The following is a 17,715-nucleotide window of genomic DNA, read 5'->3' as shown; positions in this document are numbered from 1 at the left end:
ATGCTCAAAGCAAAAATGTAGGGAGACAGGGTAAACTTTAGACCATTGAAGTTGATGACTTGGAGGCCTAGAGGTTTGGCACAGAGTTAGTTGGCATTTGCATGAGGGCAGGGGTGGGGTGTCTATGAATATCTAAAAAGTTTGACAGTTTCAATTTATTGAGTACTTTTTTCCCACATAGCAGAAGACTGAGGAGAATGTACACTTTTTTTTTCTTTTTTGGTTTCTCTGTGTAGCCCTGACTGTCCTGGAACTCACTTTGTAGACCAGGCTGGCCTCGAACTCAGAAATCCGCCTTTCTCTGCCTCTCAAGTGCTGGGATTAAAGGCGTGCGCCACCACGCTCAGCTGAATGTACACTTTAAATCCCAACACTCAGGAGTCAGGTAGTTGGATCTCTGAGTTCCAGGACAGCCAAGGCTACACAGAGAAACCCATCTCAAACAAACAAACAAAGATAGGAAAACAACAAGGTGTTTGAGGGGGTTTATATTCCTTTTCAAAGATGTCCTTATATGATATACAAGGTGAAACTTAGTCTACCTTGAAAAGTACAAGAAAGATAATAAAATGGGTATTTTCTCATTAAATATTTCATATACATACTTATACATATATATGCTTTATCAAATGTTAAAATGGTTCTTTTGCAAAATAATAAGAAATAGAACACAGCTGAAGCATGCAAGTTGTGTGTGTTTTGCTTTATAAATATTTATTTTATTCTTTGGCTATATTTTAATTTTTTCTAGACAGGGTTTCTCTGTCTGGCCCTGACTGTACTGGAACTTACTCGGTAGACCAGGCTGGCCTTGAAGTACAGAGAGAGATCACCTGCCTCTGCCTCTGCCTCTGCCTCCTCTTCCTCTTCCTCTTCCATAGGGTTCAGATAAAGATGTGTGCTACCACCGCCTAGTTTCTAAGTCTACAAATCTGTGCTCTAAGAAAAAAATATATTAGTAAACTTCAGTTTCCAGGAAGTTTTTTATCATTTCTTTTGAAAGCCCTCTTCCCGTCTAATTAATTCTGACCTGATGACCTTAAGTACACATTAGGACAGTGAGCAAAACTTTAATGATAAGAGACTCCTGTTGTGGGCATTCTTAGTAAACATTAGTATTCTGTGAACCCCAAATAAGTCCTGAATGAGTCTCAGGTGTCAATGTAGCAAGGTTGAGCATTTTCAGATGAATACTAACTCTTGATAAAAAGCTTCCATTTCCTGTGTATTTGTTGCCCAAGAAGAAGTGTTGATTTCCAGCTGCAATAGGAAAACCAGGTCTAATAACAATACTTAGGTATCCAATGTAATACAGATTATTAATCACAAAGGCTTTCAACAGTCTCCATCTGGGGACAGCTAGGAGATACAGAAACACAGAGTGCGTGCAGCATGCAGAGGCCAAGGCAGGATCTCTCTCTCTCTTCCTCCTTCCCCTTCCCCTCCCCCCCCCCCCCCTCTGTCGTCTGTCTGTCTGTCTGTCTGTCTGTTACACTGTATAAGGGCATTGTATACAGGTGGACCTGTATACAATGCCCTTAAACAACACTGACTGACACACTTCATAGCACCACATTAAGTTTCCCTTTTGTCTCCAAAAGCAATTAAAGGAATGTCTTTTGTCTGCCAGGTCCTGTGGAACTGGGTCTTTGGCTCACACCCCTCTAAGCTTGCTGGGTCTGTGCTTAAGCTGGGAGCCAAGTAGCCATTCATTCTCCCCTTTATTTTCCCACATGCCCAACATGATTATTATTCTACTTATCTCTCTATCAGCAGTCAGGATACATTTAAGTGTCTTCTCTCAGTTCCTTGCAAATACTGTGTCCATTATGTTATACATTCCTACAGAGATGATGACCAGGGTGACTTACTTAACCTCTACTCCCTTAGAAACACCACACAGTAGTGGGTGCTTCCCAACTAAAAGGAGATGCCAGAGTCTGTAGGAACAGCTCTGTGGACCTCAGAAGGGGCAAAGGTTACCTAGGTTCAGGTGCCTGCCATTGGCAAGTGTGCTGTAAGATTGCTATGGCTACATGGCAGCATAGAGCATGACACAGACATGTGGTCCTAAGAGATGGCCACAGAAAGTGCATCTGCTCGTGTATGTCATTCTATAAAGATTTCCCCTGTGGTCTGGTTTGCAAACCATTATGACTGCTGGGAAGTCCAGCTAGCAAATTTGATGTATTTTAAGGACCCATGATAGAAGCTAAAGCTTTGGATTTCTAAGGTGGGTATTAATAGTAGCAGTAGCAAACTTGAGGAGGCTTAGATGAGCCATTGGCCAGCAAGCAACAATGTTTTCTCTATGGGACAGTGGGGCAGGAAGATAATTCTTTATCTTTGTCACCACCACATACTGCCTACTCATTAGGTGCTCAAAGTCCTCACCTCCTGCTCTGTACAGGTACTTTGAATTACTTTGTGATGCGGAGAAGAAGAGTCCATGCAGGTTCTAGGACACCTGAAGAATCCTTGGTTTCCTGCCCACCGAGGAAGTCTCAGTACTAAGAGTGTCCAGACCACCTTTAGAAAACTGCTACTGAGCAAGGGTTGAGGGCCTTCCTCTTTGTTCTCTTTGCTGGACAAATTTGCAGGCACCCCTGTAAACTGGGCCTTACTCAAGAGTTACAAGGAGTCCTAGCATTATGACTTTCCTGGGTTTTTGGTTTGGTTTGGTTTGGTTTTTTAAGACAGCGCTTCTCTGTATAGCCCTGGCTGTCCTGGAACTCACTCGGTCGACCAGGCTGGCCTCGAACTCAGAAATCCGCCTGCCTCTGCCTCCCAAGTGCTGGGATCAAAGGTGTGCGCCACCACGTTTTTTGTAAAATGATGTTAAATGTATGTTTCTCAAACCCGTTCTCTATTCTTAAAATATATATACTTTTAGAACATAATGAGCAGGTTTCTGTTATAGAACAATTTGGCTAATTATTTTTTCTTCCTGATTTCCTTAGAAATCCTAAGTAATGCACTGAAGAGAGGAGAGATCATTGCAAAACAGGGAGGAGGTAGGAATCACTTAGCTTGATGTTCTGTGTGGTGGTGTTGTTGTTAGAACGAGCACTTAATGGAAAGTCAACGGTAATGTGACAAAGATGGCTGTGACACAGGTTACCCAGGGTGGTATCAATTGTTGCCTTTTCCTGTGTGGCTTATGACAAATGACAAAACTCACCTATAAAATGGGGGGGGGGGGTTTAATAGATACAACCTCCGAAGGCTATAAAAGAGCCAGTGCATGTAAAAAGTCTTAAAACTGAAAAGTGCACCATCCTAAAGCAAGGCAAATGTTTGTTGGAACCCTCATGCAGGCCCAGTGTGCATTGAGTGTTGCAAACATTTTGGTATATGATCGTCCATGATAGTTTTATGAGCACTTAGAATTAAAAGTACTATGAAGATTTAAGAGAGTGAGTGGTGTGTGTGTGTGTGTGTGTGTGTGTGTGTGTGTGTGTGTGTGTGTGTGTGTGTGTGTGTGTAAATGCAAGTGGAAACCAGAGACAGCAGATCTCTTGAGAGTTGGAGCTATTTGGTGGTTGTAAGTTGTAAGATGTGGGTCTTGGGAACTGAATGAGTTCTGGTACTTTGCAAGAATAGTTAAGTTCTCTTAACTGCAGAGCCAGCTCTCTAGCCTAACCTTACCTTTTAAAGTTTACCCACTCCACCTTCCCTTTTTCCCTAATCTTTGAGTTTGGCTTTCCCATAGCAACCCACTTGCCAGGCATTTCTGTAGGATCCTTGCTAAATTCTTTTCTGGGTCTGCTGCTGTGGACATATATTACTATGTTGCCAGCATCATTACTATACTCTGTGTTGAGCCAGCAACTCTTTTCCCCTTGCAAATGTGAAGAAGTTACTTTTTGAGCTACTTGTGTTCTGAAATGCTATTGAAGTTGTACTTGGATTTTGCCAACCAGTGTGCTACATTTCAGCCACAGAAGTGGGCACAGAAAGATGAGTTGATTTGTGCCAGGTACATAGCTTTGGCCAGTTATATACTGTTAGAAAAATTGCTGAGTGATCTCTTGTAATTTTTACCTTGTGTCAGTAGTAGGCCAGCTGTGGGCTAGACTGCTATGCTGAGAAGTGGGCACTATGAAACTTCAGTTTTGAGCTCTGCTTGGTTAGGTGGTGAGGTAATGGCCTTGGTGATAGTCAGACCTTCCTTGTCTAGGTTTGCAAGCATTATGGATAAGAGTCATTGTGCACTGGTCTCTGACCCTTAGCCTCTTCCAGAATTGAACTTGCCATGGTGTCAGCATCTTTCTTCCAAAGCCAATGAAGTAGCTATCAATTTCCCCTATAGAAGGAAAGGTTCCAGAAAATGATCAGTTTGTATGCTTGTGTATATTGAGGGTCATTTTTGTTTTATCTTTTACATGGCTGTGTGATTATTTTGTGCCCTAGAAGTGCTAAAGGAATTGCAGCAATAGTGGACATCAGCAGGGCATTTTAAGAGGGACAGGTTCTCTCAACTTGAAGGTTGTAAGTAACTTTGAATTGTCTCCTGTCAGTTACCCTGAGTATGAAGTTTTCTGTGCTTTTTAAAGAGCATTCGTAATGTCTGCTGATGGGGACACTACAAAGGTTTTTAGAAATTGAAGTATGACAACTCATAGCCAGTATGGAGGTGAAGTTTTATTCCTTCTAAATTTTATTGTGAAATTTTTACCTGTGCTATGTAGTGGAAAGGATGATTGTGTGGATTTCAATGTGAAAACTTTCAAGAGGTTTTTTTTTGTTTTTGTTTTAATAGTAAATTACTTTGAGCATGACTTCCTGATTTGAGCTTAGGATCTGAAGTGCCCAGCCAGGCACACATTAGTATATGAACATCTACATAAGTCTCTGACTTCTACTTGTGCTTTTTATTCCTGTTTCAGGTGGAGCTGGAGGCAGTGTCCCTGGGATCGAGAGGATGGGCCCTGGCATTGACCGCATTAGCGGTGCTGGCATGGAGCGCATGGGCGCAGGCTTAGGCCATGGCATGGATCGAGTGGGCTCTGAGATTGAGCGCATGGGCCTGGTCATGGACCGCATGGGCTCAGTTGAGCGCATGGGCTCCAGCATTGAGCGCATGGGCCCACTAGGCCTTGACCACATGGCCTCCAGTATTGAGCGCATGGGCCAGACCATGGAGCGCATTGGTTCTGGCGTGGAGCGCATGGGTGCCGGCATGGGCTTCGGCCTGGAGCGCATGGCCGCACCCATTGACCGTGTGGGCCAAACCATTGAGCGCATGGGCTCTGGTGTAGAGCGCATGGGTCCTGCCATTGAACGCATGGGCCTAAGCATGGATCGGATGGTGCCCACAGGCATGGGGGCCAGCCTGGAGCGCATGGGTCCTGTGATGGATCGGATGGCCACCGGCCTGGAGCGCATGGGCGCCAACAACCTGGAGCGCATGGGCCTGGAGCGTATGGGAGCCAACAGTCTTGAGCGCATGGGCCTGGAGCGAATGGGCGCCAACAGCCTGGAACGTATGGGCCCTGCCATGGGCCCAGCATTGGGCGCTGGTATTGAGCGAATGGGCCTGGCCATGGGTGGAGCCGGAGGTGCTAGCTTTGACCGAGCCATTGAGATGGAGCGGGGCAACTTTGGAGGAAGCTTCGCAGGTTCCTTTGGCGGAGCTGGAGGCCATGCACCTGGAGTAGCCAGGAAGGCCTGCCAGATATTTGTGAGAAATGTAAGTGGTTCTTTAGTGGAATTTTCTTGTGGTTGTTGTGAAGTGGGGAGGCCAGTAGACTGAATGATGTAGACTGGAGAGGGAAGTTTGATGAAGGGAGAACTGGGCAGTACGGGTGATACAGCTTGCCTATCTCCAGAGTTGAACTGGAAGTTGAGGGGTTACTGGAAGAGCAGTAGTCTTAGTGCCAGGCATGGTGGTCCACTCCTTTAATTCCAGCACTCTAGAGGCAAAGGTGAAGTGGCACTCTGGGATCCAGTCTAAAAAGAGCTACCAGGTGAGACACTGTCTCCAAAATACAAAGAAACAAAAATACAATTGCCTGGCATTGCCTGTGATATGCCAGGTGAGGAATAGACTGAGCTCTAAAGGTCTGTGGTTTCTGGTCCCTGGCTTGAGGAGCACTTCAGCCTTGGCACAGTGATTCTGAGAAAGGTAGCTGTGCTTGAGTTACGTATTGTCACCAGATTGTGAGTTGTGCCACTTAGTAGCCTAGTTCTACATAGACTTGTTTTGTTCCCTGCTGATTGTCTTGAGGTCAGCAAGTGAGGATTTGAGGGATTACTGGGGGTTCAATCTAGGGCTGTCCACACACTAGGCAAATCACTGTATACCCCATAAGCTGCACTCCAGCCCAAGTGCCTTCAAGTCATATTCTCGTATCTAGTAGAATGTTTGTACATTAAGACTTTGTTGTATCACAGATTAGTCTGCCTCTTTTTTTCCTCAGCTCCCATTTGATTTTACATGGAAGATGCTAAAGGACAAGTTCAATGAATGTGGTAAGTGTGTAACAGGCTCTCTGTGCTTCCTGTGTCGTGGCTTGGTGATGCTGCTGAGTTGGAGCAGTGGAGCTTCTTTCCTAGTCTTACCCACCACTGTCCATGGGCTCCAGAGCGACCATGGGCCTTGCCATTGTTCTACCTGCAGGTGTACAGGCAGCTGTTGGGTGTCCTGGTATGTGTCATGCTGTGTGCTCATTTCATCCTTGCAGTTCTTTTCTAGTTAGTTTTTGGAAGCAGACTCTCACTTTATAACCTAGGCAAAACTCAAGTTCATGATTCTCTTGCCTCTGCCTTGCATTTGCTGGAACTATAGGTGAATGCTACCACTCCTGCTTTTTCAGAGTTTCTGAGAGGAGGCAGTGTTGTCATCTTTTTACATAAGAGTCAGCAAAGCAGTATTCCTACGGTCACAGACTTGTAAAACACAAAAAAAGTAAATTTAAGAAAAATTGATTTCCTCCATTAAACTCATAGCTGGTTTGGTTCCTCGGGAACTCATGCTTAGCAGTTGTAGGTCTGAGCACACAGTATGGGGTGAAAGTCTGGTTGTGGATTCTTAACACGAGGCAACCTTTCTGGAAAGCTTCTTTGATGACCAGGATGCAGTCGTCCCCTGCTTGCATTGCACCTTCTCAGCTAAACCAAGATGTGGGTGGCTGCTGGATCAAGACACCTGTTTCTTGTTTCCTCATGCAGAAATGGCTCACATTCCAATGTTCTTGGTGTGTTCCTTGATTCTTTGGGATAAGCTGTAGAGTCAAAGCCAACTATCTTTCCTAGTCCCGTGATTCTCTGAGTTGCAGTTTTCACAACAGTCAATATTGTAACTAGATATTCCAAAAACTGGGAATGGAATGTGTCACTCTCCCCACTTCTGAGAAAATTCAAACTCAAAAGATTCTGCAGACTTGGTTACATTTCTCTCCTGCCCTTGAACATGAGTTATATGTTCAGGTATATCCTCTGCTTTCCTGCCAGAAAATTCTCTCTGCCCCTTTGCTTTTTTCCTCCCCCTTTTCTCTTTTTGAGATAGGCTTCAAAGTCCTTATGTAATCAAGAATGACCTTAAACTCTTAGTTGTATTGGGGAGGGGGGTGACGGGGGGGGGGGGGATATAGATTGGGCCTTTTAAAACTCAGATGGCCCTCACTATATAGCTAGAAATAACCTTGAACTTGTAGTCTTCTACCTCCTGAATGCTTGGATTACAGAGGTAGCCACCCTGCCTGGTTTGTACAAATGCTGGGGTTCAACCCAGGGGTTTTATGCATGCTAGGCAAAGCACTGTGCCCACTGAGCTGCATCCTTAGTGACCTTGAATTCTTGATTCTTCTACCTCCAACTTCCAAGGGCTGGGATTACAGGTGAGATACTTTTCCCTCTCTTTTTCTCCTGTCTTATCATTCTCTTTTGAGCCTGGGCCTTGCCAGGTAGCTCTAGACTGGCCTAGAACTCAAAATCTTGCTTTAGCTTCCCAATCACTGGGATTGCAGGTGTGTACCATTGTGTCCTACTCTGGCAGGAATGTTTGTTCTGATGAATTTGTACTTACTATCTTTTAGAACTTTATCATGAGAAGCCACTGGAATGTCATCTCTCCCCAAGCCATTAGTAGGACTAGAATTGTGGGCCTTAACAGTACTAATGTGTCTTTGACTCTTACTTTATTATAGACCCATTTCTTTTGTGCTTGACACATACCTGGGTACATAATCATCATATAGGTCCATAAGCTACTCACTAAGTATACCTGTCTTACAGAACCATCATATTGGTAATGGCCTTGTGACAAGATGGTTGTATTCAATAGTCAACCCTCTAGAATTCTAATCTAAAGTTGGCTCCACAGTTCCCTCTCTCTGTAACTTGCTGGAGCATAAGGACAAACATTTGAAGCCATTTGGCAGGTTCTTCACAGCAGGTTAGGCTGTTGTCATGCTTGGAGAACAATGGCAATGTAGTGGAGGGAGCTGTAGTTGCTGGCGCTGCCATACGTGGTGTTCTAAGCATTCACTTCATACGCAAGGGTCTCTCCTTTTTGACTATGTCACCGAAATCCAACAGGTGATCTGGACTGAGTGGAGCCCAGACTGAGGCTGAGCTCTGGGTTTGCCTGATGCGTGTGGTCTCTTCTTCCCTCCCTGTGCCAGGCCACGTGCTGTACGCCGACATCAAGATGGAGAACGGAAAGTCCAAGGGGTGCGGTGTGGTTAAGTTTGAGTCTCCAGAGGTGGCTGAGAGAGCCTGCCGGATGATGAATGGCATGAAGCTGAGTGGCCGAGAGATTGATGTTCGAATTGATAGAAATGCTTAAGCAGTTGCCTTTTTTAAACATCAATACCAGACCTCTGAATTTGTATTTTTTCTTGTTAACCATTTTAATTTGTTGGCTGGATGTATAAAGATGTTTAAAAAATTCAGTTGCTTTTTTGGGGTAATTTGAATTAATTTTTTAATGATTGGGGTTCCATTTGACTGTTTGCATTGAGATTGCAATGTGCGCAATTTTTTTTGTAGTTGTGGCATCTTGTTGACATCGAATATGACTTTGATAATAAATACCAGTTCCTGAAAGTGGCTTGCCTTTTTTGTTTTTGTATATTTTGTAGAGGTGGCCATTTGAGATCTGCAGAGCTGTCAACACCAGGGATCTCACCCTCATTGTTGCTTGCGTGTGGGCCCCAAGGTTTGAAGAGAGAACCTGGTTATACACTTATTAGTAAAGATTCTAGAAGGTCGTCATTTTCCTAGGTGTGATAATAGCAATCCTGAAAGTCGTCCTGTAGCTTTATTCTGTAAGTCCCAGCTTACTTCACTTTGGCTTTTCTTTGTTCAAGCCCACTGAGAATGTCACTGTTTGGGGCTTGTTAGGCAGGAGCCCCACCATAGACTCACTCTCTTGGCAACACAAATGTTTGCAGCCTACAAGGGGTTTTTGGGTGCAGCTACTAGTCATCTAAGTTGTGTGTGGATGTATCCTCTCATCAGCTCCTTTCAGTTGGGAGGGTAACTGATTTTTTCCCCCCACCTTTCGTTCCAGGCATATGCCTGTGTTCTACTGTGTGTGCCAGTTAGGAAGGAGAGAAAAGACAAGAAACAAGGATATTTTAAAGAGGAGTTTTATATAAGCACATGCCTTTGGGTGTCTGTTTGCCAGGCTGGGATCCCGGGCTCCTGAGTGAGCAGTAGCTGGACTGTTGGTCCTGGAACCCACTTATCTGCTGTTCCATACTGTCACCGAGGAAATGGTTGCATGTCCAGAGGGTCTACAGAGAAGGATGAATTTCAAGTGACCCTGTGCCACAGAGGCATGATACAAAGCATCCCTATGAGGAATCACTGTACATACCCCCAAAGCTGACGTCATCATATACCTCTGTTTCCCTGGCAGAGAGAGCATGATATAGTCAGCAGAAGCCAACCCTGGTGTTCCCCATTCCACCCAGGCAGGACCAACACTTACAAGGGCAACAGTGCAGTTCTGGGCACATAGCCATCTGCAGGAGAGAATGGGTAGAGTGAATTCTCAGCCCTAGCACCCCTCCTTTCTCTGGATGTAGGCCAAGCACACTTACACTTGCCCTTGGGGTCCCGGCAGAGCATCTCATCCTTGCTAGTGAACTCGATCACCTCTAGGATCTCTCCACGCCGGATGCCCAGGTGCTTGCCACCCCCACGCCGGGTCTTGGCATTGGGGTCAATCATCATCTTCGTGTGAATCACAATCTCACCTTCAAACTTGGAGAACATCATGTTAAGACTTAACTTCTGCTGTTAGTTTGGTTTCTTCCTCAGGATGGAAGTCCTGGGTCCTAGATACCAATCCTCCCAGAATTCTTTACTCCATGTTCTCACCTTAAACTTCTTTCTAAACTCTCTCTCAGCCTTTTCTGCCTTCCTGATCTGTTTCAGCAGCTTGGGGTCTGTAGCTGGCAGCTGCTGTGGCTGAGTGGCCTTCTTCCTGAAAGACCCAGGTATTGGAGTATTTATGAGCAAGAAGTAGTCCCATCTGAGTACCAGAGCTCAGCCCAACACCTTAACACCCCATTTGCCTTGTGTACCTGAGCTCTGGCTCCTGTTGAGGCCATCTGGTGGCTTGCTGGGTAGACAGCATTTCATCTGAGAGCATTGGACAGAGTCAGGACAAAGGCCCCCTGTTGTGTACCTCTACCCTAGTGACTTGTGAGATGATCCTACCCACTCTGGGTTTTCAGTGACCCCTGAATCTCAATCACTTTTCTCCACCTTTCTCATTAGCTCCTGTGGGTAAGGTTCACTTTGGTGAGGAAAATAAAGGCTGAAAAGTTTGTCAGCTCTTTAAGGCTACCCAGCTAGTAAAATTGTAGAGGTGGGATGGATTTGTGGGGTGGGCCTTTTTGTTACTATGTAGACCAAGCTACCCTGGAATTCAGATCTATCTACCTCCTCCTCGAGTACTGGGATTAAAGGTGTGGCCACCATGACCAGTCTACAAGCTGTAGGCTTTGGGAGCCATTTTGCTTCTGCCTCCCAGAATATGGTGGAAGTTTGGATTCAGAGCTAAAAACGGGCGTCCTCTTCTGGCACCCACTGCTTGCCTCTGAGGAGTAGTAGCCAGGGTGGGGTTCTTCGCCTGAACCTTCTGCTGCTGATGCTGATGCTGAAGCCCAGGGGGGCTAACTTGTAGTAAGCCAGCAGTAAGCCAGGCTTCCAGAGTGAGTCCAACTGTTAGCAGAGAGTTTGCATGCCAACCTCTTGAAGCCTGAGTGAGTGAGGGCCTGAATCAACAGCTTCCTTTTGTTAATGACCCAAATGTCTCTGTGGACGTTTCAGACTAACAGTCTTTTCTGATGAGCAGCCCACAGAGGGGTTATCTATGCACTACTTGATCTCCACTCCAGCAGATACCTGGTTCCTGCCTAGAACCTGTACTGCACCTGCTTCTCTCATCTGCCTCAGCTTTGTGTGGTCTCACAGAGGCAAACTTGACTGATATTCCTGGATCCTGTGGTCCTGGATTATCCTACATACAGCTTGTTCTGAGCAGGCCACTGAAAGTCTGCCCTTTTTTGGTCTGCACATATCCTGGAAAGGCTGAACCCTGCCTGTCTCCCAGATGAGTCCCCAGATGAACAAAGAGGTAGGCTGTCATGCTTCAAAGGAACCCAAGTGTAGGAGGGAGAAGCTAATGGTTTCGGGCCACTCTGGTACTAGAAAGATCACCGAAATGCTCAAAGCAGCAGCCTTTAAGAGGCTCTGTGCCCAGAGGAAGGCTCACACCATGTTCCACTGAAAGAAACTCAAAGAAGTCTGGTAAATTTTATCATCTTGAAGAAAGGTGGATAAAAACCGGGAGGATGTTACTAAAATCATTGGGGGCCAGGGGTGTGGTCTATTTAGGAAAAGCAGTCCTTGGAAATAGTAGTCAAGGATCTCATCAGCCTCTCTGCACAGCTGAACCCTATCAAAAAAACAAAACAACCCCTCACCCCCTCCCCCCAAAATAAAACCCATAGAGTATCTTCTCAATGGAAGCATGAGGGGGCGAGGTAAGAAACTACCACCAGCTCTTAAGAGGCAGAGGCAGTCTGATCTTCAAGTTCAAGGACAGCCTGGTCAGAGTGAGCTCCAGGATATCCAGGACTGTTACACAGAAACCCTATCTCAAGAAATAAAGAAGAACTAAAGGAAGTATTGCAAATATTGTCACAGTTATACTACGATAAGCAAACAAAAGGGACCCAGGAAGGAGCAAGGGCAGGAGAATTTGAAGGCACCTGGCTTTGTATGAGGACCTCCACCTGGGACCGGAAGAGCAAGTGGATCTCAAAGCCTAGAGTCCCCTCCTAGGAGGCCCAGTAAGACAGGGGAAGGGAAGCTCAGCTGGAATCCCAACAGATGGAATCAACTGGTTGACCTAGTCTTAGATATTTGAATTTGGTAATGGGGTACCTTCCTTGGCTGTAGCTTCAGAATCGCAGTTTTCTCATAGAAACTCATGTTACCATGAGGCACCAGTCCTGGAGCCCCTTGAAATGACTTAAAAGAACCTTCTGCCACACTGCTCCAGCCTAAACTGATTTCAGGGATACATCTTGCTGGGGCATCCTCCTAGGATGGGCTGCAAGGAACAGGATGGGTAGGATTTGCTTTGGTTTTGTTGCAAGGTTTCATCTAATCCAGGTTGGTCTTGATTGCTAAGTAGCCAAGGTTGATCATCCTGCCCCCTTCTAAATGCTGAAGTTACAGGTGTGCATTATAATTAATTGTACCCAGCTTTGCAACCTTAATGCCTTACTCTGCCATGTCTCTTCTGCACATGAGTGCTAGGCTTTATAAAGGGAACATGCCATACCATGATCTCACTCACACTGTCTAGCCTTGTTTGCCAACTTTGATTTCTTCAATTCTTTCATTGCTGTTCATTCTCTTGTCATCTCACTGGACCATGCCTCTACCTATAGCAAACCTGGCTGCTTGGGTACCTCTGGGTTTTCCCTGCCTCACCATCTGGCCTGTATGGATCACTTCGTGGTCTTAAACCTGGGGCATGAGAGAATGAATGCCTTTTTGCAATTAATGTTTCATGGGTGCCCAGGCCAACCACCAAGACCACCTACAAACCTCTGCCTCTGGGGCTGATACTAGAGTCATCTGTGGCCTCCACAGCATCATACAGTTCGTAGATCTCATCCGGGTTCCTGGAAGGATACTTAGAATGAGGACTTTCTTTAGCCTTACACCCATGTCTGACCCCACTCTCCATACACTCACTGTGCAATATGTTGAGGTTGTTGAGCTTGGAAGTGGGTCCCAGTAGAAGAGCCTGTCTTCAGTACCGCTGTGGAGGAAAGAGCAAGGAAGGGAAATGGCTCTGCGCAGATATTTAGCACCCTCTTCTGCCTGAGCCTTACCTGCGGCTGTTGCTGCGGCTCTCCTGAAGCTTTGGATATTGATGGGGCCAGGTGGTAGTGCGGGCTTGGCTGGGGGGTGTCCCAGGCTGCTGGCTGAGGGCAGGGGCCGCCGTCGGGGTGGGCGCTGGACTTGGAAGTCTTCTGATCTCCAGCGGGGTATCCCAGGGACTATAAGCCCAGGGCTGAGAGGGCACTGGGGGCTGGAGCCCGCACTAGCAGAGGGCAGGGAGCATTCAGACACTGAACCAGGAAGCTTGGGCTTTCTAGGCAGACCCTTGGGGAACTCAGGCTGGAAGAACTTGCCGTGTTGAGGCTGCAGAAACTTCCTCGGGAGCGAGTTGAACTCGGGGTCCGAGGATGTTCTAGGGAGGTGACCCAATTCTGGCTGTGAGGGCTTCTGAGAAAGCACATTGGGGTCTGGCTTCTGAGTCTTTTTGGGAACCTTGCAGACTTCAGGCTCCGAGGATGCCCTGGTAAGGTCACTTGGCTGGAGCTGTGGATGCTTCTTAGGGAATGCATTGAAGTCTGGCAGCGGGGAGTGAGACTGGGGGTTACATGACTCAGGCTTCCGAGGGGGTGTCTGGGGGAACTCATAGAACATGGGCTGCTTTGGGGACTTGGGGCAACCAGTGGCTTGAGGATATGAAGGTTTCCTAAAGTTCTCATTGTTCTTAGGAAAGGTACTGATGTCAGGCTGTGGGGAGTGAGAGTCAAGCTCCCTGGACCCACACTTAGAGGGGGATGTCTGAGAAACTTCGATGGACTCTGACTGTGGCTGGGACTTCCTAGAGAAACCAACAACAGCCTCAGGCTGCAGTGGCTTCTTGGGAAAAGTACTGGATTCAGATGGCAAGGGCCTCTTAGGTGCCTCATTGGCCTCAAGGTGCCAAAACATCTTGGGTTTGAGCTCTCCTAGAGGCCTGGCAGGATTGTTAGGCTCGGGCTTCAGGAGCTTCTGGGCAGGAGGAGCACTAGGCTCCTGGGGTGTCTCAAGCTGTGGAGGTCTCTTGGAGAGCTCTCCAAACTCAGGTTTTGGGGGCTTCTTGGGGAGGCTGGCAAACTGGGGCTGTGGGGGCTTCTTGAGATCTGTGAACTCAGCCTGGGAAGGCTTTTTGAGACCTGTGAACTCTGGATGTAGAGGCTTCCTTGGGAATTCAGCCTGTACAGGCTTGTTGGCTAGATGAGGGAACTCAGGCTGTGGTGACTTTTTAAGAACTCCAGGCTGTGGGGGCTTCCTGGGGAGGTCTGCAAACTGCAGCTGCAGTGGTTTCAAAGACACTGCACTGAGCTCAGACTGTGAGGACTTCTTGGGCTGCTCACTTAACTCAGTCTGTGGAAATTTCTTCAGGACTTTGTTTAACTCAGGCTTTGGGGTTTTTCTGAACAGTTCTCCAAGTTCTGGCTGAGAGGTTTGGAACTTAGCTTGGAGGTTTCGGAAGTCCTGATTGCTCCCCTAAAAGACATGGGTCATTCAGGAAGGCTCTCATCACAAGGCGGCAGATGGAGAAACGGTTACAGTTGGTCACAGGCACACAAACCCATCACCCTCCTCTTCCCTTAGGTTCTCATTCTAACTTTGGTTCTTCCCCAATCTCAGCTTCTCTTTTTGGGTAAGAACTACTCCTGTCCCCAGGTTCCTGGAACCCACGCCCTCCAGACTCCTCCACCTAAGCTGTGTCTAACCTCTAACAGGACCTAACTACTTATTCCTTTCTACTAGCCCATGGCCCACGCTTCTGATCAACAATATCTTCAACCTTTGTGCTTTGTGCCACTGCTCCCCCTTGACCTCTCTTTGCCCTCTGCCTGATCACCGGTTCTCCCCAGTCCTTTTTTTTTTTTTTTTCCTGATTTCAAAATACATCCGGAATTCAACTACTTCTCACTGTCACCCCAAGTAGAGGAACTGCCCTCCACAGTCCAGATCACTGTAATGGGCTCCTCCTCCGTGGTCTGCTGCCCTAGAGGAGGCCTATAAAGTGTCTGCTCCCAATCTCTCAGCGAGTTCATCTCTGAGGAAAGCAAACAGTCCCTGAATGACTCAGCAGTGGTCCCCCCACCCCGCCTCTGTCCTGTCTGTAATGCATACCACTCAATGCATGGGTCTCTCCTCTTCCTCCTCTGTGTCTTTATGATAATGCTCCTTAAGGGTGACCTCGGAGATAACCCCATTTTAAATCAGTTTTCTCTTCCCAGTTGCCCACAGTCACCAACATTTTCTACTCTCTTTGTCTCCCATTACCTATGAAGTTTTTTATATTAGTTCTTATATTAGGGTTGTTTTGAGGATTTTTATTTTTGTGGTGTTAGGGATGGAACTTAGCACCTTGCTAAACAAGCTCTAGCAATGAACTATATCTTCCCAGTGATGAGGGTTTTTTGTCATCGTCCTCTCCTCCTCCTCTTCCTCCTCCTTTTTTTTAATTTGTTTTTTGAAGCAGGGTCTCATATATCCTGGGCTGGCCTCAAACTTGCTTTATAGTTGAGGATAACCTTCTGCCTCTGCCTCCCATGTGCTGAGATTACAGGTGTGTGCCACCATTAGTTTAGCTTGCTTGCTTGCTTTTCTTTTTCTCTTCTCTCTTCTCTCCTCTCCTCTTCTCTCTTCCTCTCCTCGCCCCCCTCTCTTTTTCTTTCCTTTCCCTTTCCCTTTTCCCTTTTTCCTTTTTCCTTTCCTTTCCTTTTTTTGTTTTTTGTTTATTTTAAGTCAGTTTCTCACTATGTAGCCCAGGCTGGGATTCAACAGTTCTACTGCTTCAGCCATCTGAGTGCTGGCATTACAGGTGTATACCACCATACCCATTTTGACTATAAATTGTTAAAATTTAGTTGGGGGGACTAGAGAGATTTCTCAGTAGGTAAAGTACTTGTCATGCAAGCCTGAGTTCTAGCTTCAGTACTCATACATAACAAAGTCAGGAGCAGTACCTGTCATCCTAGTTAGCTCTGGAGAGCTTAGGCCAGGAGGCCCTCTAGGGCTTGTTGGCTAGCCATTCTAACTAAGTTAACAAGCTCTACATACATCTATCTAAGATGTGGGTATTAGGTGTCATAGTCCCTGACATGTCTCATGAGGACCAGAAGGGAGGCTCCCCAAATGTACAGGCACTATATGATATGTTTAGAACATTTCTGGTGCTCTCAAGTCTGACCTGCTCTTTGCCATAGGTGCTGGTAGATATCCCCAGCCTATCTTCACCAAGGGTAAAAAAGATTGGAGGACAGAGAGGACAGAACCTTGTAAATCTATCTAGAGATGGACTCAGAAGGATCTCTGGGAAGGAAGCAATTCTTGCCTGGGGTCAGACATTTCTTTGTTGAAGCCCCAGTCTAAGTGAGTTGATGACCACAAGGGTAGATAAGGAAGGGTTTAGCAGAGCACAGCTTGGGTAACGGACTGGAGATGGGGACTGGTGTAGCAGGTGCGTGACCCATTTAATCACTTCACAGGAAACCTCTGCTTATATCCCAGCTGCTGACCTGGATTGAGGGTATATCATTCCAGGCAGACCCAACCAGCACCACACTGCCTTGCAGTCACAGATACAAAGCTGGTCCACAAGAGCTCAAGCTATTATGCCTTGGTTGTTTCTTATCTTTTCCTGTGCCATCTCATCCCCAAGACTGTTCTAGCTCTGTTCTGCTAGGTTACCCATGAGGGCATATTTACCAGTTCCCCAGTTTCTACTTGGGACCCTTGTTACCTGAATGAACTTCCAATGGGGGCTTGAGGACTCACCATGGCTTCAGGGGATGATGAACCACAGGGTGAATGAGCTCTGAGCTTAGGCTTCTGCCTTGAGGAAGTTAAGTGTGGTTTCTGCTCCACGGGCTGACACACCAAGTCGGAGCTGTTGGGCTGGGGAGGGCAGAGGAGGAAGGAGGCGGAGATAGCCTTTCTGTCCCCTCCTTGAGTTCCTGCCTGTCCACTACTGTCCCCAAAGTCAGGTCATTAGACCTAAGCACATCTATAAAGCACAAGTTTCCTAGCTCCTACTAGCCTCTTGATTCCCTATTGTCCCCCTTAGTTTTAACACTTTGGGGTCCTGACAAGCTTTGTCTCTGAAGAGGCAAGCTTAGGACAAACTCAGGACAGTCACAGCACCTTAGTGGGGATTTTATGGCTTTCTCTGGGTCTTAAGACGTCTCTAAAGAGGTAGACCTAGGATATGGCTGTTGCAATGGTGAGGACATATCTGTCCTCCTGTATTGCTTCATCTACCTTGTTTCACCATTTGTACTCTCAACAGGACTTCCCTGTTAAGGTGACAAATGCCCCATCAGCCAGGGCTATGCACCCAAAGCATCATCAACTGGGATAAGCAGACTTATGGGTGGGTGGCAT

The 17,715-nt window shown here is 46.6% G+C and overlaps 2 protein-coding genes across 4 annotated transcripts in view; one reads left to right on the top strand and one right to left on the bottom strand.

Annotated features, from left to right (window-relative positions):
- Hnrnpm (heterogeneous nuclear ribonucleoprotein M) overlaps window positions 1-9,054 on the top strand; it is a 39,226-nt gene extending 30,172 nt beyond the window's left edge. For both annotated transcript variants that reach the window (NM_001109913.1, NM_029804.3), the window contains 4 exons: window positions 2,961-3,014; window positions 4,890-5,692; window positions 6,423-6,474; window positions 8,628-9,054. In NM_001109913.1, the coding sequence (NP_001103383.1) occupies window positions 2,961-3,014; window positions 4,890-5,692; window positions 6,423-6,474; window positions 8,628-8,791 (1,073 nt within the window). In that variant the 3' untranslated portion in view covers window positions 8,792-9,054. The remainder of the gene's footprint in view (window positions 1-2,960; window positions 3,015-4,889; window positions 5,693-6,422; window positions 6,475-8,627) is intronic.
- A 526-nt stretch (window positions 9,055-9,580) lies between these two features.
- On the bottom strand, window positions 9,581-17,231 carry Pram1 (PML-RAR alpha-regulated adaptor molecule 1). Of its 2 annotated transcripts, none has more exons than NR_028279.1 (10): window positions 17,075-17,192; window positions 13,371-14,823; window positions 13,231-13,297; window positions 13,081-13,157; window positions 10,539-10,596; window positions 10,333-10,438; window positions 10,053-10,215; window positions 9,941-9,974; window positions 9,827-9,861; window positions 9,581-9,743 (listed from the first exon to the last, which is right to left on the bottom strand). NR_028279.1 is itself a non-coding variant. In NM_001002842.2 (10 exons), the coding sequence occupies exons 1-10, from the start codon at window positions 17,110-17,112 to the stop codon at window positions 9,712-9,714; spliced, it is 2,028 nt and encodes a 675-aa protein (NP_001002842.2). In that variant the 5' UTR covers window positions 17,113-17,231; the 3' UTR covers window positions 9,581-9,711. The 2 variants fall into 2 exon arrangements, 1 of the variants encoding a protein (NP_001002842.2); NM_001002842.2 differs by having other exon boundaries at window positions 17,110-17,231.
- Between the last annotated feature and the right edge of the window lie 484 nt (window positions 17,232-17,715).

Source organism: Mus musculus, chromosome 17 (genome assembly GCF_000001635.26).
Source record: "Mus musculus strain C57BL/6J chromosome 17, GRCm38.p6 C57BL/6J".
NCBI classification, from domain to species: Eukaryota; Metazoa; Chordata; class Mammalia; order Rodentia; family Muridae; genus Mus; species Mus musculus.
The sequence above is the reverse complement of the archived record's forward strand: the minus strand, read 5'-3'. Positions and strand labels throughout refer to the sequence as shown.

What these genes read in the sequence shown, in the direction of transcription:
- Pram1 (NM_001002842.2), bottom strand. An exon ending in TATCAGCCCCAGAGGCAGAG is followed by an intron (nt 10,597 to 13,080) that starts GTTTGTAGGTGG and finishes CAATGCTCTCAG; the next exon opens with ATGAAATGCTGTCTACCCAG. An exon ending in CCGGGACCCCAAGGGCAAGT is followed by an intron (nt 9,975 to 10,052) that starts GTAAGTGTGCTT and finishes TCTCTCCTGCAG; the next exon opens with ATGGCTATGTGCCCAGAACT.